At 38.5% G+C, this 21,825-nt stretch overlaps 1 protein-coding gene across 1 annotated transcript in view; it reads right to left on the reverse strand.

The window, feature by feature from the left end:
* plekhm3 (pleckstrin homology domain containing, family M, member 3) overlaps positions 1–10,824 on the reverse strand; it is a 67,199-nt gene extending 56,375 nt beyond the window's left edge. The window contains exon 1 of the mRNA XM_008288272.1: positions 9,945–10,824. Within this exon, the coding sequence (XP_008286494.1) occupies positions 9,945–10,464 (520 nt within the window). The 5' untranslated portion in view covers positions 10,465–10,824. The remainder of the gene's footprint in view (positions 1–9,944) is intronic.
* Between the last annotated feature and the right edge of the window lie 11,001 nt (positions 10,825–21,825).

A 21,825-nucleotide genomic window follows, 5' to 3' on the forward strand; every position in this document is an offset into this window, starting at 1 on the left:
TTTTACAATTATTCGTTAAATCTTACTTTTAAACAAACATTTTTGTTTAGCATATTTTCATGAAGAAAAAGAAAAACACTAGAGAACTGTGCATTTTAGTTAACTAATTTCTGTAAAACACAGCTCAAATCAGAAGGAACATAATGAGCACACAGAACAATGAAAACACAAAAAATAGGTAAAATTGTTTTAGTTTAGTTTAGTTTTTTTTTTAAACTGTTCATTTTTGCAAAGTTTGCAGGTCACTTGTCTTTTTTGCAGATTTAGTGTGAAGTGCTCCCACACTTTGGATGACTTTGTTCATGGAGTTTTCTCTCCTGATTTATCTCTTTTTTCCTTTTTCTTCAAACTTTCGCCGGTCGCCTCCACACTCTCGCTGAATGCATTGACTATTAGAGGAACTGTTGGCTGTTGGCTGCTTCTCCTGCTATCCTGGTAGATTACAGCCACCGGTGGCTCATTATTGCCACACTTTGGTAGCTGCTGTAACAGATTGGTTTGAAATCTGGAAAAAAATGCGCCACTTACGGTAAAAAATGTTACTAAGCAACTAAAAGATGAATAAATTAGTTGACATCCATTTCAATAATCGATTTTAATCAATGAAGCCGATTAGTTGTTTCAGCCCTAATTTGCTGATTTGCAGGTTCAAAGACATGCACATATCTATAATAAAACTGGGTTTAATTTGGATAAAAAGTTGTTGGGGTTTTTTTTTGTCTTCTCTTCCAAATGAAAACTAAGAGTGCTCTTATCCATCAGGCCCCAATTGTTAACGTCCAATATACATTAGTTTCATCGGTAGTCTCTATAAAGGCCGGTCATAAGAGCCAATCAGATGATGCAACACAATTTCTCTACATGCAGCTACAATGGCTTCACTGGTCCAGCGGCTCTACCAGGCAAATAAATTTGCATCTTGCAAGGTGTGTTCCAAGACAATAGCAGCCAAAACATTTCAACACCACAAACCTCCTCTGACATTTGAAAGTTGGTGACATGAAGAAATATGCAGACTTTTCAAAGCTAACGTGTACTAAGGCAGAGCGAGCAAATCAGTTGCCACCTACTCAGCTGTCAGTGGTTTTTTGTTTCTTCTGTCTTGCTTTGCACTTTATTGTCTGCCGTCTGTTATCTTGTATAAGTGCAAAGAATTCTTGACTATGTGACTATTTCTGTTGCAGATTCTACAGTCTAAAGTTGGTCAAAACTGACGAAGGTCCAGCGTTTTGTTCTGTTTATTGGAAGTGATTCTTGTGGAATCAGTAAAATTCATTGTTTTAAGTTGGTGTGTTGTGCAGGTTTAGCTTTATTCTATACAATTGTATTCATTTCTTTCCACAGGACAGCCATCTTTGTTAAGCTCTACGCTGCTCTCAGAAACTGTGTAATGGTGCTTATGGTTTAAGTCAGGGGTGTCAAACTCTGGCCCACGGGCCAAATTTGGCCCGCTTTGTAAATATATTTGGCCCGCGAGACAATGCCAAATGACTACTAGAGCTGCCCCCGGTATTATACTGTACAGCGCATTCACCGCTAATACTACAAATCCCATAATGCCCTGTTGTTGTTTTGGCGCGTCAATCAGGACAGGACCCAGAAACTCCCTCTCCTCTGTGACGGTTGGCATAGTGACTTCACACTACAACTGTCACTGTGCTACCCCTTCCCAAAAATGGCGAAAAGAAAGGTAGAAAACAGGAGCTTTCTGGACAGGTGGAAGGCAGACTATCTGTTTACATATGTAAAAGACAGACCTGTTTGTCTTGTTTGTGGAGTCAACGTGGCTGTTACAAAGGAGTACAACATTAGACGGCACTATGAAACGAAACACCATGACAAATACAAGGACCTGAACATGACTCAAAGGAGCCAGAAAGTAGAGGAGATGAAAAAAAGTTTGGTTTCACAACAGAATATGTTCAAAAAAGCCACATCACAAAGTGAGGCTGCTGTAAAGGCTAGTTATATTGTGGCAGGAGAGATCGCAAAATCAGCCCGGCCCTTCAATGAGGGAGAGTTTGTGAAGAAGTGCATGATGAAAGTTTGTGACCTCGTATGCCCAGAGAAAAAGCAAGCATTTTCCAACGTGAGCCTGAGCAGGAACACAATAGCTGATCGCACATGTGATCTTGCCACCAATCTGTTTGACCAGCTGATGGAAAAGGGAAAAGATTTCGTTGCGTTCTCCCTCGTTGCTGATGAGAGCAGCGACGCATCTGATACTGCTCAACTGTCAGTCTTCATCCGTGGAGTGGACTCAAAACTGTGTGTTACGGAGGAGCTATTGGGATTTAAATCAATGCATGGCACAACCACAGGAAATGAAATCTTTGAGGAGGTTTCCAAATGTGTAAACTGAAATGAAGCTGCCGTGGGACAAACTCGTTGGATTAACGACAGATGGTGCGCCAGCAATGTGCGGTAAAAAGAGCGGACTGGTGGGCAGGGTTCGGGAGAAGATGCGGGAAGAGAACTGTGCAGGTGAGCTCACTGTTTACCACTGCATTATACATCAGGAATCACCGTGTGCCAAAGCCCTAAAGATGGAACATGTTATGACCACAGTAACACAGGTAGTTAACTTTATAAGAGCCAAAGGTCTGAATCACCGCCAGTTTAAATCTTTTCTGGAGGAGTATGGTTCGGAATACACAGAGGTTCCGTACCATACAGAAGTGAGATGGCTAAGCAGAGGAAAAGTACTGAACAGATATTTCGAGTTGCGTGAGGAAATACGTCAGTTCCTGGAAACCAAAAGGAAGGATACAGCAGAGCTCCGCGAGCAAAAGTTTCTGTGTGAGCTGGCCTTTCTCTGTGACATCTCGAGCCATCTTGATGCGCTGAACCTGCAGCTTCAGGGGCGGGGGCGCATCATCACAGACATGTACACTGCAGTGAGGGCCTTTAAAACTAAACTGTGCCTGTGGGAGAATCAGATGCTGCAAAGAAACCTTGGCCATTTTCCCTGCTGTCAAACCATAAACACGCAGATCTCTACCGCCGTGTTCCCATGCGCACAGTTTGCTGAAAAACTCAGCGTACTTGGCGCTGACTTTAGCCGGCGATTTGCCGACTTTGATGTCCAGAAATGGAGGTTTGAACTGCTTAGTAATCCCTTCGCAGTTGATGTGGAAAATGCACCAACCAACATCCAAATGGAACTGATTGAACTCCAGTGCAACGACACGCTGAAGTCAAAGTATGATGCTGTAGGCGCCGCACAGTTTCCACAGTTCATACCTGACACAATGCCTCAGCTCCGCACACAAGCTGCTCAGATGCTCTCCATGTTCGGCAGCACTTACCTGTGTGAGCAACTTTTCTCCACGATGAAGATGACCAAAACATCTCTCAGGAGACGTCTGACTGATGAACACCTTTGCTCGATACTGAGGATTTCTTCAGCTCAGAGCCTGAGCCCAGACATTGATCAACTAGCATCCAAGCATTCTTTTATTCTTTTTTCTTGCTATTCCAAGGCATGGGCTTGAATGGTTGATTGATTTATTATTATTCTATTTTTAAAATTATTAGCCAGTGAAAAAATTTTATTTTGATATTTAAATCAGAAGGCTGTGAATAGAAAATAATTTTATTTAAATTTTATTTAATAAATGAATGCCATTGATGTGTTTTTTTATTTATAATTTGATTTTGCATGTCTCCACTATTAAGTTATATATAATGTCTGGTAATCAGCATTGCTTGTTCCATATTCCATGTTAAAGCAAAATTTTTTTCGGTCCATATTAAAAGGTTCATTTGTTCAATGTTGGCCCGCGACTTTGTTCAGGTTTTAAATTTTGGCCCACTGTGTTTTTGAGATTGACACCCCTGGTTTAAGTTGTCTCGAAGAGGGAGAATAGAATCTGCTGCATATGTTGCCTGCCAATAAATAAATAGTTGTCAATTCTTTCTCATCTCTACATTTTAATACTTGACATTATGATTAGTGTTATTGGTGGAAACTGCTTCTAGGGATCCTGATGAGCCCCAAAAGTCCTAAACGGAGCGCACTTTATGGAAAATGTTTCAAACCAACTTTAAACCTTAATATCTTGATGCTTTTTGACCTGCAAATCCCGAGCAGACAGGTTTACTTAAAAATAACAACAATCACTTTTGCTCAACTCCTAAACCAATCTGACAAAGGGACTTAATTGCAAACCCCCACCGAAAACAGTCTAATTGGCAGAGATTGCATTTAGTTTTCTTAACATGCTGAATCACTCAAGGAGGGAAAACGAAAAGCAAAATCCCTCACAGCTCCTGCCAACCTAAGGGTGGCGAGTCCAGTGCCTCATCAATCTTATCGAAACAGCAGCAGACATGGTGTCACTCCAGGTCTCGGACTTTGCATGTTAACCAACCTTTTGCTAAAGGAACAAATGAATATGCAAATAAGCTGAGCGAAACTCAAGTCTGGCTGATTGGCAGTGTTCACGCTTGGGAGGGTCGAGATGAGAATTAGGCATTGTGGCGAGGAAAAAGCTCTGTTCAATTAGCCTTCATCTCTACCTGGTAGGTTCTGACATCGCACACAGTTATAGTCTAATATAAACACACAAGCCTTCGACCACAATTAACATGTCGTTCTATTTAGTGCTGCTAAATAACTCTGGAGTGCCGCTGCCTCCATGTCAATTAGGGCGCAAACTTCTGCTTAATATAACAACTGTTTAACAATCTAATACAGACTCCAAATTTCCTAAAAATCTAAGTAAACATAGACACACAGGAACGCTACCAATCTGTATTCCAAATCATAGCGCTTATCCTGTTTGGGTCGTAGCGGCATATCTGAACATTTCTTATCATGCACCAGACAAGGGGTTACAGTACAAACTAAAAAAATATTCACAAGATAAAGGTAACTTTTCAGCATCTAAAACCTGTCCTGTGGTAAATTCCCAGGTTGAGCAAGGCCAGAATTTGGATGGAAAACAGACGTGATGTCAATAATGTGTCACAATGCATTTCAGGAACTGAAATAGAGAGGAAGCATGTATGCATGCAGCAAAAAGACATAAATGAGCATAAAAGAGAAGCAGACTCACTCCAATGATGAAGATGCAACTTCCTGAATGCATCAAAACAAATTGCAACCATTGAGATGATTGCAGTGTACAGTGAGGACTGACTGGACCACACCACCAATCCTAAGTCTATTGTTCAAAGTTGTTGTCATAAAAGTTTGTTTTTTTTATGAGATCGTTTTTGATATTTGCAGCTGACAACTGATGATGTCACTTGTATGTCACCCAAGACAGACATAACTGGTAACTAAAAGAAGAGCATGAATGGCAAGCATTAATGGTGCTGCCTTTACTGACCGTAAAGTCACTGTACTAGTTTAGTGTCTGACAAACAGGCAGTAACAACAACAGCTCGAAGTGAAGCCAATTTAGAAGTACCGTAAAGTGGATACCAGCGAGGGTTTGTAGGTGTCTCAAAACAAATGCCTCCAATACACTACCATTCAAAAAGTATCAACTTGTCTCATGAAATACTAACTCAATTAATTGTTTCTACAATGCAATATGATATCATTAGCTAAATTCACATCTTATGATCAGCGTGCTGGTGGTCATTTTGAAAATAATTTTAAAAAATAGGTAAATATCCTCAAAGTGAGGTATGTTTAAGTGACTGGTTTGCTAGACTAGTCTGATGTGAGCTGTTACAATAAATCAAGAGTCATTTACTGGTCAACTTCACTGGTTCATTGTTTTGATTGTGTTTTATTGTCGTCATTTGTCAGCAGACAAGGCAATACATTTCCCAGCTTTGTTGTTCATGAGGTCATTTTAATCAATTTTTACTTCACTGTAATTATGGCTTGTTCTTCGCTTAATTAACACACCTTCAAGGGATTGTGATGTCCATGTAATTTTGTTTTTTTTTCTAAGTGAATGTTTATTTTCTTAATGGTTTCAAATTTTAATGCACTTCATATGCAATTTTAATGTTAACTAGAATGTGCACAATGTACTTTGCCCATTAGCAAACCTACCAATGACGCTGAACGCATCAGTCAAATTTCAAGTGTCACTGCCCCTCGTCTAACGCACCTCTCCATTTTGGAAGGTCCTCGCTCCAATTAAAAAAAGACCAGAAAGTCGTTCTCAAAGTTTCGATTTGGCTCCAGTGAAGCCACTTAGTGATGTCATTGTTTGCTACATCCATGTTTATATGTAGTCTGTGGACAAAGGATAAAGCTGCATTCATACAGGGTTTTATCCAAAGACTAAATCTGGCCTCTCATTTAGTAACTGGGATTCACTGTATTTTCCACAGACACGTCCACATGTGGAGCATAAGTGGAGCTGGGGATGAAACTGCCAACACTATGATTAGTGAACAACCTGAGCCAGTGCTGTAAAAACAACACTTTAGCCTCAGCTGTAAGGTTTATGCTCCTTCCTAACTGTCAGTGGCAAAAAATCGCAATCTTTATATGGGTCTTGATATATTTCGGGCTAGTCCCAACTTTAGTTTCAAAACAGAGGAAGTTCTAATTAGTTTTAATATTGGAGGAAAGTCGAAATTAAAAAAAAAAAGAAGAAAGAAACAGACAAGCTGATAAAAAAAAATACATGAACCAACTGACTGTTTCGGGGGACTATGTAAGATGAGAAAACTATATTATATGTGCATGTACAATACAGGACAATACAGGAAATACACATACTGTCTGGGAACATGTAAGTGGGATATTTGCGGATAATCAAGAAGGACCAAATAAACTCTTGAGGTCAAATTTACTTAAAAAATATACTGAGAAGAAAATGCTGCGTGCTGTACCTGAATGCCTCGTCAGGAAAAGCTTCAACTGTTTATGCCAATAGGTTACCATCACTGAGAGACACAAAGCTGTTTGTTGCTATTTCTACTTCATGTCTGTTTTATTACACATGGCTTATTATGAATTCATTTAACTTCAAATCGGGTCACAATTATAATTTTTTATCTCTTCAATTAATTTCCTATTGGTCTTACTTTTAAAACATCAGAGCACAGTGAAAAATCCCACAATTAACAAGGTGACATATTTTCTGATGAATGCAGCTGGCAATACTATAAAACATAATAGAACTTGAACAAAAGCAACACATGAAGCCTGTTTGGCATTATATATGCATGCATGTTGTGCACATGAAATCATCATTTCCATTTACCATCTAAACATCCCCAGCTGTCACTAATGGAAAGGCAAACAGGCCACTTTTTTTTTTTTTTTTAAATGTGAATGAAGAGACATAGCGAGGCTGAGCTAAATCACCCTGCCTTCTGCTTATTACCATCCTTTTCCTACTTCTCTCCTTTCAATGCACATCGAGCCAAACTAAATAGCCTGATGTCTTTTCACACATATGCTAATACTAAATAATCCTGCCAGTATCAGGGGCCGGGTAATTGGGTTGCCTCTTCTCTCGCCTCATTTGAGTCCATTTGCTGACAGGATTACAGGCTATTATCCCTCAGGATCCCTTAGGATCTCCTTAGGCCTTCAGATAGCCAAAACACACAAACAAACGGTGTGTGTGTGTGTGTGTGTGTGTGTGTGTGTGTGTGTGTGTGTTGTCTGCCTGAACCCGGACTGTCATAGCACAGCTGTGTCATTTCAAGTTATCATCATCTTCTATCATTATTGCTTTCTCTAAGGATGCTTCAACCTAAGTACAGCACACGCCCCGATCCGCAGCACAAATAGTCCAAGACTTCTGTCCTCCGAAAGCCTCTCAAAGGCTGAGAAAGCTTTTCCGTGAATGGACGGTCGATCGGAGCGAGGGAGGAGGAGGTGTGCATGTTTCTGGCAGGTAAGGGCCAGCATGTCTGGCTGGAATTAAGAATACTTCAAGTTCAATGAGTTGGTCACCAAAGGATGTGACATCATCTTCAATGAGTCAAAGCAACTCTCCACGTCGCAAACGCCCAATTAGGCAAATCCAATGTGATTAAAGGGTCAGTTCACCCAATTTAGAAAACATACACAGATGAGCGAGAAGTGCAACCACTCACAGATGAAGAGAGTAACACTACCTCATAACAACAGCACACATCAAGGTCGAGGACATATTAGACAGTACATGAACAGTTCTTGTGGTCAGTGTGTTGGAAGCAGGAGTGAAAGGGCTAAGCAAATCTGACTAAATTATAATGTGCAGATGACTGGGGTTGGGTATCACAAACCAGTTCAAACTTAGAACCGGTTCAACGTTCCAGTTTCACTCTAGAGGAGTCATTAAAAAAGTGTTATTTAGTTTTGCTTATCAGTTCCTGAACAAAGTTTAGTAGCTGATCAGTGTACTGCAAACACCTACCATAAATCTACTGCAATCTATCTGCGACATTAGTCTTTCAAGCTGAATACATGCATGTCTTCCTGTCTCCTAATGCATTTGCTGTAATAAATCATGAGTCTCGCAATATTCTCAGTTAACCTTTGTTTAGCAGCTTGATTATCAGGTGAAAAGCGCAAATGTTGTGACTGTCTCATACCCTAACTTAGCAAATGTTCTGCTACTCTATCGTTGTAGTAAAATAGGCCAGATTAACCTTGAAAAAAGGAAGAAAAAAACTGAAAAGAACACCACTGCAACAGTTGCAGTTATTTTATCAAGCCCTGTGTTTCTGCTGCTGATATTCATCCGTGGTAAGCAGTGGTTGTCACAGCAGTGTTTACAATTGTTTTTTTCTCACACACCAGAGGAGACTCACTTAACACAACAATCTACCGGTGGAGGTCAACACCTTCCACAGCATTCACATAGTAACTATAATAATTTACATAATATTAAGTGTTTGTTGACTTAGACAGAAAGAATGGTGGTGGAGGTACTATGTCCCAAGGTTCTTTTAGTTAAAGTATAAATACCACACTATAAAAGTCTTGCATTCAAAATATTAAAGCATAAGAATGTAAGTATAATCAGGAACTTGTACTATAGTATTGAAAGTACACAAAGCAGAGAGTGTCTCATGTGACTGTTATGCTATAACACTGCATGTCTATCATAGATAACGTGCATTAAACAATACTGTAAAGGAGGGATTACACTGTTGTAGTAACGCATACTGCCTGCAACTCAAATCAAGAATTGTTAAAACCTGTAATCAGCGCCACCAAGCACAGATTGTTGTGAGGGTTTAACTGGTAAGGGGCCACCGTGACAAAGTTTTCTGTGACACTTAATGACCTCTGTCAGTGCACATGTTGATTTAACAATATCCATCCACATTATCCAAGTGGCACATGTAACAGCCACTTATGCAGCTTTTATTCCGCGTCCATGGCTTCAAACAGCATCATAAGCTCAGGACAAATATCAAGTGTGTTTAAGATGCAATACCATTTAATCAATTGTTGATTGATAATGCTGCATTTATTTAGACTTAGACTCAGACTTTAGAAAATTATTCAAATTTATGACACCTGTGTGACACTAGATGTGCAAAAAGGGACTAGGCTTAGATCCATTAAAAGCCTGGTAAAAACTAGTTTTTGGTTATTGCCTATATTTCCTTGTTCTTATCAGCAACTAATGATGACATGTAAATATCATCATGCATCCTTACTGTAGAAAATCACAAAGTATTTGAATTTATGTAACCTACGCAAATAAGGGAAAACGTGGGCATAAGTTGGTGATTTACTGCTTTTTATTTGGAAAATGCAAAATAAGTGTATTTTGCCTCTTTAAAGATGTAACAGTAGTTTTGCTTTTATGCATTCAAACATAATGTAGAAAAAGTCGCTGTCATGTTATTTCATTATTCTAAATATTTATCAATCTATCAAGTGTTTGTAAGATTCATTTAAATTTAATTAAACATCCCAAAACCATGTTAACTGACTAACATTTGCACTCATAAATTCACATTAACTCGTATCTATATGAGATTATACATAAACACACATACACTATACGTGAACTCACCCTCTTGCTGGTGGTTAAGGATCATGTTCTTCAGGGTATTGCAGTCCACTGTGGGAAGACCGTTGTCAGTGTAGGCAGATGGACGATAGTTGACATCTGATCTGGACCGGCTGTGTCCCTTCTTAAAGGCCGAGTTGGACGAGGAGCTGGCGGTGTTGTTGGTGCACTCCTTGCTATGTGCTGCCAGGTCGTTGGTGGATCGCGCTCGGCTTCTCTTGCCGTGTCTTAAGCCCATCCCCAGGCCCAAAACACTGAAGTTGTCGGCCCACGCCAGGCCCAGAGGCCCCACTTCCGGCTGCTCTCCAGCCAGCAGGCTCCAAACACCGCTGGAGCTCAGCTTCCCCAGCGCAGCACTGGACACCTCCTGCAGCTGCTTCGGTTGCCTGGGAGGCTGGAGGCTGGAGGTTCCTTGGCTCGGACCTTGGCCTTGCATCCTATCCATGCAGTGGATGAAGTCCTCTGTGGCCTCCAGAGCTGGGCTGATATCGCCCACCATGTCAAGCTGCTCAAGACCCTCCATCGCTGTACCAGGAGCCGAGTTGGAAATTTTACAATTTGACTATTTTCCAAAATGGGTGCAAAAACCCTGTCAGCAGCATCCACATGTCAACAAACAAAACTAGCTGTCAGCTGGACAAAGGAGGTCCTTTTGGTATGCTGACAAGCTAGGAAGAGAACATCCAAGCAGTCTGCAAGCTTCCCAAACTGCCGTCTGAAGCCAAGTCCTGTTCTCTACCTCGAGACAAGGCCTTCATCCAGTCTCCGAGTCTTCCTTTTCAATGATGTTCCTCTGTGTCTGGAGGGAGCTACCGCAGCTTCATGCCAGAGCTTAACAGGACTGGCAGTCGCCTGGGACTCTCCAGTACAATCCAATTCGGGTGGCAAACTATGTTACGGAGCCAGATAAACTCACTATGAGCAGGAAAAAACAGTAAAATCCTTCTACTCAGGAGCATCAGCTTTATGATTTGTAGTCTTTCAGCCAACCAGCTGGCTGTAAGGTCATCGGATGGAGGCTGTTTGTGGTTTTACTGTAACAAAAGGGAAGAAAAAAGGAGGAAATAGTCAAGAGGAAGCATGTGAAACAAGCACAACAAATGGAAACACAGCTGGCAGACAGAGCACTGTGATTAATTTACACATGAATCGACCTCATCCCCGGTGCTTTAGAAAAAGTTAATATAGCCTTTTTAAAGACAAAGGCTAGATACTGCAGCCTCCACTTTAACTTCAAGCATCAAACTACCTACCCACCTACAGCGTCTTCATCCCACTCAAACAGAAGCCTCACAGATTCCTCCTCAGCAAAAAAGAGATCATCCTCCCTCACATGTTCTCATGAAATAATACTTGACTTCCTCGTCGGCTGCTTATCACTGAGCTGAGCAGACAGAGAGGAAGTAGGCCTGGGTGGGGTTCCCATCCATCTGACTGACTGTCTGTCTGTCTCTTCTGATCCTTTCCATTCCTCTGTCTCTCTCTCCATATATATACACACACACACACATCTTTCTTTCTCATTTGTGCCCTCTCACATGCATTGATTTTCTCCTCCTCCACAGCTGAGCCTCTTTTACTTTTCTCTACATATGAATTATTTAATGACCATTACAACATAGTGATTCAGTTTCCAGCAGCGATATATGCTGAATATTTACGATTTTATTTGTGATTATTTGTTGGAAGTACAGAGGAAGACGTTATCCTAGCTAGTACAGTGACTCTTTTCCTTACGGGTTTTATTTGGGGATTTATTTGGTGTGTACACAAGTAAAACCGTACAGTCCACTGTTGCAGAGCATCAAGACATTTAGTGCAGGTAGTAAACAATACCAATATTACACAGAAACTGCTGACCTCAGCTGTTTTTTTATTATTACTATTATTTATTTTCAAAATTTCAAAGAATCAACCTTAATAAAAAGTCACTACTTGAAATGTATGTTCCTTGTAACTTCATCAGATGAAAAGGGAAATTCTATGATTAAATGACATGTTGTTGGTGGCACAGTTTATGTGTTTGTGCATCACAACAATAAAGGGGCCAGAAAACGTCATCAATAAACTGGAGTCCAATATTTCAAATATTTCTACATAGTCTGTTCAGTACTGCTTGTTCCACACCAGATTATAACGTATTAGTTCCACTGCAGTACTGCTCACTAGCACTGACCAGTTTACGAGCCTTTTTCCCCCCACCAGGTATGATCGCATCCCAGCATATTTACCATGACATCATCTGCCTGCAGATACAGCTCTGACCTGACTGTGCGTCGTCATCACGGTTAGTTACTCATCGAGCTTCCCACTGAACTGCTGTTGACTCACACATGCTGTTGAGTCCGCACAGCCAACTCACGCAGGAAAGCACAGACTAGAGTACTTTTGATTAGTGATAAAATAAAATTCAAGAACAAAGCATAAGGAGATTCTTTCTGAAAGGATGACTTTTGTATGCATATGAATAAATATATCTACAGGTACGACTACACTCAGGCCGGTGTACTTGCTCTGGAAACAAACCCATAAAGTGCTGGAAAAAAGCCAAGGGATCATCATTGCTGCTACATTCTGAAAAAAATGCACTTTCCTCAATATTGACAACTTTCTATTATATTCTGAGGTATATTTGATGTTTAAAAGTATTCATCATCTTGCACCCACTCCAGGGAGAGCAGAGCTGGTAGGACTGGAACACTTACTAGAGGTGATTGGGTACCGCAATTCAGAAAGACAGTGTTTGATCAATCTGTATTCTCAGTAGCAGTGGGGAGGTGAAATTCCACACCCAGAAACAGAGACTCAGGAAGCTTTGCAGTGTTTAAAACCAGCCTTGGGCTTCAGCCACTGTCAGCAATAAAGTGCAACTACATTAAATGTATATTATAGTGCACTGTTCGTGGGAAAACATACAATAAAATGAAATGAAAAATCACCAGGAATTAGTGGTGATAACAAGAAAAAAACTGCTGAATGAAGAAAATCAAATACACCAAGTGATGACTTTATAACTTTTGCCCACTTAATTTTTTTTCACTCTTGACACTATTGTCTAAATGTGTACATTTTATGGAGGACGAATTTGGAAAGTGGCCATCCAAAATGTGGCTGTTTTAAAAGCACACAGGGTGTGTAGAATTGCACTTTCATTTACACAGAATAATAGTGCTACATTTCTGGTTTTGCATGTTAAAGTTATCAGGTGAAAGGTATTCCATAAAGTGATGTGAGGAAAGTGTTATTTGTTATGTTCATCTGGAAGTGCTTTACTCTATTTCTGACAGAAATTATACTTTACTCAGCTGTATTTTTAAAGTTGGAATGACACACTTGAACTTGGACAAACCATAACTATCACTTTTTAAATAAAACATAAATCCTCCTGTGTACATGGAGTCTTTGAATGCATCACTAGTTACCACCTCTAACGCTGATTAGCTTATCTGGGCTTTAATTTCTCAAAGAGGGCTGCACAATAATATTACCTACGTTTAAAGATGTTAGCAGCTATCAGTGATTACAAATAAGCAGGTTTCAGCCTGAGCCCTGCCTGTTTGTGTGTTTGCCTCTGCTGCTTTCTGCACAAACACACAGTCAGCAGCATCTCAGCAGTAAACACAGACAGAGGTGAAGCCACGGTCAGACTTTCCGACAGCCACACTGACTTTCAACATGAACGAGTTCGCTAAAACGTCTTATTTATCACGACACAAAGACTAAATACAAAGAAATATAGAAAATCTATGAATTATTCAGAAAGCTGGCTGAATAAGGCCCGTGTTTATCCCCGGCTGATGTGCTGTGAGCCGGGGCTAGTCAGCTAGCAGCTAGCGTTAGCATCTCTCCATCCTCCATTAATGTCATTTTACAACGAAATAAAACTGCTCACTCACTCAAGTCGCAAACATCACGTCTTACTGGAGCTGTACTAGTGATGTTTAATGGTTAAACTGGCGCCACAAACAAGCTGAGAAACAGAAAGCGACACTCACCTTACTGTGTTTACCATTATGTCATTTCAGAGTCCGTCAGCGAAAAAACTCCTTCGAGGGCAACTGAGGCCACAAGATGAAGGTTCCGCCTCACGTTGGAACGTTACTCACTACAGTGTGGCGCAGTGGCAGCGTTAGGTTACAGGTAAACCTCATCACTGCTCAGGACAGAAACTTTAAATGCTGCAGAATCAAACTGAAATCGAGTTCGCTTTTTATAGCAATGTCAAAACAACCTGTGTTGAGCAACTTGCTGCACGTGTCATAAAAAAAACAAAACAAAAAAAAAACTGTACCTCAGCATACTTTACAACAGAAACTTTATTCAAAGATTAAATTGGTCACAAGCCTTTGAATGTTCTTTGTCTAAATCCCTGTTTTGATGTCTTACAGATTTTATACAGTCGCAGTTCAAGTTCTATGAATTTTTGTAAGATTCAGATTTTTCTTTAAGTTGGACTTTTTATACATAAAAATGTAGCCTTTTTTGTCTTCTTTTATCCAGAGTGAGTCTTATTGATGTAGGACTTGTGTTGTTGTTTTATTTTTGTTTTTTTATGTTTCAGAGCACAGAAAGTGCCGCCCATGAAAACACATCAGGTTCTTCAAAACAAGATTGTGCTTCATACAGAGAAAGAATTATTTCAAAACGACATATAGTTTTTGAATTGTGACCATTGTTCAAGGGTCTAATCTTTAGTCTGTCTGTTTCTCTCTCTGCAACCAAACTCTGTATCTTCATTAAACGGTGGGAATCACCATAGCAACCAGTGATTGACAGGTGATTGGCTGACTGATAATGGACGAAAAGAACCATTTTGAAGCTCCAGAACTCTGGTCCACTTGGATCAGAATCTACCAATATTTGTGTTGTTGTGGTACAACTTACGCAATCAGTTTAAAAGTTCAAAGGAAATAACAGATTTTTTATTTTTATGATCAAGTATTTCACACCAGAAGTATTCAACATATTTTGTTTTGCATTATTGTAAGATGCAGCAACATATGGATCAGAACATTTCACTAGCTGATTTTTATATTGTTATTATTTTTTTGTTAATGTGTCTTCAAAGATGGGGACATGTCATGACAGTGCTATGCACATTAACTCAGAAGGAAGAATTCAAGAGAGTAATAAAGTATTTTTAATTAAAATATCTGAAGCAATTATCACAGTGTGAAATATTCTGATTGAAGCAACCAAACAATAAGATAGAGATGCGGTTGACAAAAATCCATATCACATGATGTTATATAAGTTTCAATGTTTTTTTAATATAAAAATAATATCTCTACAATTCACACAATATATACAATTAACAAAGAAACGAAGGAATAAAAAAGAAAGAAATAAAGAAATAAAGAAAGAAAGAAAGAAAGAAAGAAAGAAAGAAAGAAAGAAAGAAAGTGTCACAACTGGATAGCCGCAGGAAAAACGTGTGTGTGGAACCCAGAACGAGAGGGAGGCGGGAATAAAGGAAAACAGTTTTATTTGGGAATCCGGGGAGTGACAGGGGCACCAGGAGGCAGGTAAGGAATCCGGGGTCCAGGGTGTAAGGGGAAAGCCACAGGTGATACCTAAAGGATGAACTAAAGAACAAACTAATAACTAAAAACTAACTGAAGAACAAACTAAATAATTAGAAACTAACTAAATAGTTAACTAAAGAACGAACTAAAGACTTAACTACAGCAAGAACTAAATAATTAACTAAAGAATTAACTAAAGAATTAACTAAAGAATTAAATAAAGGACTAACAAAAGAACAAACTAAATAGAAAAGAAAAGAAACAGAATAATGGCATGGTGGGCAAGGGTGGCTGTCGTCTTTCTGACCTACAGAGGATAAAGAAATAGTTGTTAATAGAGAACATTCCTGCTTGCACATTATAATGTGCAATATAATCCTATTTAATAATATATCCGTCATGCTTTCATTTTGATATTTTAAGTACATTTAATAATATTTTACTCACACATGCAGGTCTTTAACTGTTATTGGACTATTTTAAATGAGGGATCTGAATACTTCTTACATCATCAATAAAATGCAACGGCCTGACACCTGCCAAAACCCAGCAGTCTTTGGTTGCTCCTGTAGCTCCGGCATATTTTTCAATAGAAACTTCATTTAAAGACTAAACGAATCACAATACTTTGAATGTAATTTAATTTAAATCTGTGAAAGAATTTTTTCGATACGACCTATGGTTTCAGAGCTGTGACTGTTTGAGGGTCTAATCATTAGTCTGTCTGCTCCTCTCTCTGCTCTGCTCACTGCCAGCAACCAGTGACTCACAGCTGATTGGCTGATTGATACTTGACTACCCTTTCAAAGCAAAAGCTCAAAGATGGTAAAAGATCCTGATCAGGGTTCATGAAATATGCTGGCTTTTAAATGATACCTTCTGTATAATCATAGCAGGACATATTAACTGGCAAAAGCTGCATTGGCACACTCAAAAGTTCTTTAGAAAGGTCCTAGCTACTATTGTAATGTTCAGCGGATGACTATGAAATTTCAGATTTTAGTTTTAAGCAATTTTCTCTTGGAGAACAAAAAAATAAGTTTCTGACTCTGATTTGACCCCATTCAATGTTTAACATCTCTAAATAAGTCACTGACATATTTTTTTCCGTTTTATTTAAAGGGCTATTTACACATAAACTTGGGAAACAATTTTAATTAAGATTTACAGCAAACTCTTCCTTAAAGATATTTCATTTATTTTCATAGTGGCCATCTTCCCCTTTAAAGTGTCATAACATGTCAGAAATATTTCTAATATTTTTTTCTTTTTTCATGTAATGTGCAGGGATCAAAGAAGTTTTACCAAATCTTTTGAGCTTTTTACATTCTTCAACAGCCATTTCTGTCTTTCACTGATGTCTTCTGCATTAAACCAATTCTGTCACACACAGGGGATTTCCATTATTCTCATTATCATGAAATGGGATAAAAAACCCTAAAAGGCATGATCAATACAGCGGCTGGTGGTGGGAGGTAGTGCATTTACTTAGTCTCACAAAGAAAAAGGTCGTGACATATGTCTGAGCTGACAAATCTGACCAAGATGGGAAGAGGACCAGAGAGAGAAGGACAAAGCAGAGGTGGAGAATAGTTTCCAGCTAATGGGCTGCTTGAAGCTGACCCAGCACCCAACATGTCAGTGCAACAGAAAGAAACACAGTCATTCCCTCCAACCTGAGCTCGTACAAGGGCTGAATCGATATATGGGGCCAGTAAAGGACTTCTTGCTGAAACATATTTGTGAATCAACATTTTCCACCTCCAGAATCATAAAAATCATAGACATAGTTTAACCCTTCTATTATCTTTGGGGTCAATTTGACCCCATTCAATGTTTAACATCTCTAAATAAGTCATTTACATATTTTTTCAGTTTTATTTAAAGGGATATTTACACATAAACTTGGGTAGCAATTTTAATTATGATATTTTCTGGAGGTTTACATTGTTGGGGTCAAATTGAATCCAACGATAAAAGATGTCAGTAAATTTGAAGGTAAAAAGAGGGTTAATTCTCCTTTTTTGCAGGCACAACTTTACCATATGAAAAATGATTGAGAAAAACTAAAAGTATGTATTTTATTGGATGCCCTCAGTCTTTTAAAGTGCTGTTTGTACACATTTCCAAGTGTTGCACACTGTTAAAAAAATAAATAAATAAAATAAAATAAAATAAAATAAAGTGGAAAAAAGGTGGAATGGTGTAACATTTAAAAACTGTAAAAACTGAAGAAAAAAACAGCAAATATCTGTAAAATAATGATTTTTTTTGCTAACTAAATACAGTAAAACAGTGTGATTTTACAGTCACACATTGTTAAAGAAAAATTGTAATTTGTAAAAATACAGCTTTTTGGTGTGAACACTATGTACCGTTGTTTCCAACACTGCACATTTAAACTAATGCCTTTTTCGCTATTTTTTACTAAATATTAACTGTAATATTTACCAGTTTTCAATCCTTAAACCTTTTTTTATTTTAAATAATGAAAAATATCTGTAAAAACATTTTTGGGTGGTTCAAATACAGTAAAGACTGGGCAATTTTACAGTCAAACATTGTAAAAGAACAAATTAGCATTTATAAAAATACAGATTGATTTGATGTGGACTTATTTACAGCTTTATCCTGTTGTTATGGTAAACATGCCACTTATTACCTTTTTTCTGTGATTTAATTAGATGTTATCTGCAATTTAACAACACAGGAAAATCAGTCAAATAACAGTATATTGTTTAAAAAGCATGTTGCTAAAAAATGGAAAAACAAAACAGAACAGAAAACCTTACATCTTTAACTGTGTATAGTGGGAGGGATAGTATGTATCCACAGATTCTGGTTCACATTATCCAGCTTTTTAGTGCATTCAGCTTCAGTTTGTTTGCCTAAAAGTGTTGACAAAGCAGGATTGGTAATAACTCAGAAAGGTGGCTATGCAGGTAAAACTTATTTTGTTGTTATGTAATTGCTTGTATTTTGTTTGGTTTTTAAAATTAGGAAATTCCAATAAAACCTGAAAAGTTTTGCTAAAATCATAATCATAAATCAATTATTTGATTCTGGAAGTTAGTAAACACATTTAGTTTACCCTTCATTTTTTCATTTGTGATCCACATAATTACTACAAAGCTTGTACTTTTGCAGATTGGGAGTGAAGTTCCATATTAATTCAAACGCAGCTTTAAAGAAAGAAACAAAAGAGAAATCCAGACTCGTGTCAAATTATCAGAATCCTGATCTGGATAATTTAGTTATTTATGTTTGAGGAAGAACAGGGCCAAGACTTGTGTCAGATCATTTACAATCAAATCAGATTTACTCAGTTATCTCCAAACAAGAGAAGCTGGTTTTACAAAATAAAATGAAACAGTGAAATGCAAAGGATGTATTTATTTAATACTATGCTGCACTTATAACTAAACAATATTACCACTGATGATGTCTCAAATGGAGAGTTTTGTCCCATGATAGATCATACATCCTTACACACAACAGCAATTTTTACATATTTAGTGTTTTTGGATATTTTTGTCAGGCAGATTTTCCAAATATAATCTCAAATGACTGAATATCAGCAGCTACAGTCCAAAAAACATCTTTATGAGCTTTGAAAAGCCCATCTGAGGAAAAAAAAACAAAAAAAAAACAGTTAGACCCCCTGGCCTTTCCTCTGAATACTCTTTGTCTGAATTTGTTTAAAAAGTGAAGAAGAGGAGTTCCAGGCTGGCTTAATGGGCTCCGCTGTGTCGCTCTCACTGCAGCATTGTTGCAGAACAATAGTCTGACATGTTAACAGTATAAATTGACAGATTCTGGCAACTCTGTTAATTCTTGAAAACAGATCATCTAAGTCAGAAACATCTTATTGTCGTCTTTCAAATAAACTCTATAAGCACAAAATGTCACCATGGACGAATGACATTCTGCTTTCAGTGAGCACAGATGCACTTTTGCTTTTGATTAACATTATATTACATTGTCACCTCTTTTCTTGCCACTTTAGTCATTAGCCTTAATTTGACTTTACATGAACAGAAGTCCAGGTATTGGTGGTGACAGCTGCTGTCTTTGCAGCACTGTTGCTACATTTGAGCTTGAGAAATCCTTTCAGGCTAAGTGCCCGTGCCTGGATATGGGGATTGATGCAACAAATAAGCATCAGCTTTAGGAATAAGACCATCTCTGTTCACGCGGCTTCATCATTTTCCATCTCTGAGCAATCTCACATCCCCCTCTTCCCTTGACTCGTGCACTTAGGTCTGTCTCCGTCCTGTCAGTCTTGCCTGTTTCCTTCTTTATTTTGATCATAGCATCTCCGGCTGATGACTAAATTATGATTAGATTTAAGAACGCGCAGTGCTTTCATCTGTCTAGTGCGTTGTTTAATGCTGCTCCCCCTAACCCCTCTCAAACCACCACCCTGACCCCCGAAACACACACCACACAATAGACGTCTACCTCGACTCACTCGGCCGCTATTGAAGAGCAGAGTGGCTGCTTGGTCCCCATGGAAACGCTGCGTGTGCGCACGCGTGCATGTGTGTGTGTGTGTGTGTGTGTGTGTGTGTTAAGTAAATGTTTCTCCCTCGTCCAAATTAGGTTGAATGTGCAACGAAACAAAATAAATGGCTAATTTTGTTATATGCAAATAATCCGCTCTCCTCTAATGCAGCCAATGTGCTGCTGCGTTACGTTTTTTATGAGACGTTTATTATTCGAGGGAATAACAGAAACACGTTGACTAAGTTATGCTACAGATGTGTTTGTCTGTGAGAAAGAGTGCTGCTCTTGCTACTGGTTAAGGAAGCCTACAACACTCACAACGCACCTGTTTGAATGATATAGCTGCAAAAATTTTTATTCTCACATCAAACCAAACATCTCGATTTGTTGCCTTAACCAAAAGGGTTTATCCTGGTGCTTGAAGAAATTTAAAATTCAGCTTGTCGGACTCTGTGTTGTCAAACTAGACTAAACTTTTCAGTTCAAGTAGAAAAGTGAAGACTGAAGCAAGTTTGGATGCATTGCACCAGTTTTCTTGTTTGTTTGTTTTTTTACACGTGGTCATTGTGAAGTTGATGAAAGTATTTCTCAATCTGCTTGTGTTTTATGAGTACCATGTCTTTTTCTTTAACTCTTGTGTTTTCTCCATTTGCTTTTATGATGACTCCATTATAAGACATTACAACATAGATAGACATTATGAGGAAAAAACTTATGCAGTGGTTTCTATTTTTCAGTCCTTTTAAAACCAAGCACCTAAATTACCTACAATGCAGTTTAATCAGAGATGTGGTTGTGTTGTGCTCATATTGGTTAATGTAGAAGCTGTAAAATCGCACTTCTTCTTTAACTCTACATCGCTGATGCTGACTCCCACAAAATCTTTTCATACAAAGAAAGCATCCAAACAGAGGTCTAACTCTCAGATTGTCACAACAGGTGAACAAAGACAAGACGCTAGTGTATTTAAATAATGTCCAGGTGATGGACAAACCAACAAAGAAAACCTTATACACTGATAGATCGTTATTCCTCGGGTAAAGTTAAGCCTGAAAACTAAGACAAAGGCTAAATAAAGACAATAAAATAGGAATGAAAAGGGAAAAAACATTAACAAGAATTAAAGGTAGAGCACAATAAGAGATGGAGTTAAATCGAATGCCAGTGGAAAGAAGTAGGTCTTCAGCAGTGATTTACAGGTTTTTAAAGTCACTTCCATAAAAAGGTAAACTGTTCAAAGATACCAATTAGCTGCTGTTTTTGACCTCTAACTGGGGAATCAGGATGCAGAAATTCTGCTAAATAAGGTGGCACCAACCCAGTAGAATCTTAAAATCCATCCGGAGCTGCACTGAAAACCTGAAGAAACGACTGCTCTACAACATGGATTAAGTCTATGGCAGGTTTTAACCTTTAAAAAAAAAAAGGTATCTGTATATAAAATGTGAAGGAGTTGATGAAGATCACTTCAAGGTTTTATTTACAAAGTTCTGCAAGGGCTGTACTGACTTTTTAGTCTTTTTTTTTTATAGGAAAAAAAAGATGTGCATCATCTGCAAAACAATAAAATCGAATCTTGTGTTACATTTAATGGAATGGAAAAACTTCATTGTAACTGTAACATTTTGCTGGGGGCAGGGGGAAGAGAAATTACAAGAAACAGCCAAATGGATGTAGTTTAACCAAATATTGTTGTTATTTTCTTTAATTATTAATAAGAGGTAGGTAAACACAAATATAACAACCAGATTCCACAGAAAAAAAGGCAGGAACTAAGGGTGGAAGATGCTACTCTCACAGAAAAAGGGCTGTATCAGTAACTTAGGGTTGACACGATATGATTAGGTTTGATT

This window comes from Stegastes partitus, unplaced genomic scaffold, assembly GCF_000690725.1.
Source record: "Stegastes partitus isolate 25-593 unplaced genomic scaffold, Stegastes_partitus-1.0.2 Scaffold550, whole genome shotgun sequence".
In the NCBI taxonomy this organism is placed as follows: domain Eukaryota; kingdom Metazoa; phylum Chordata; class Actinopteri; family Pomacentridae; genus Stegastes; species Stegastes partitus.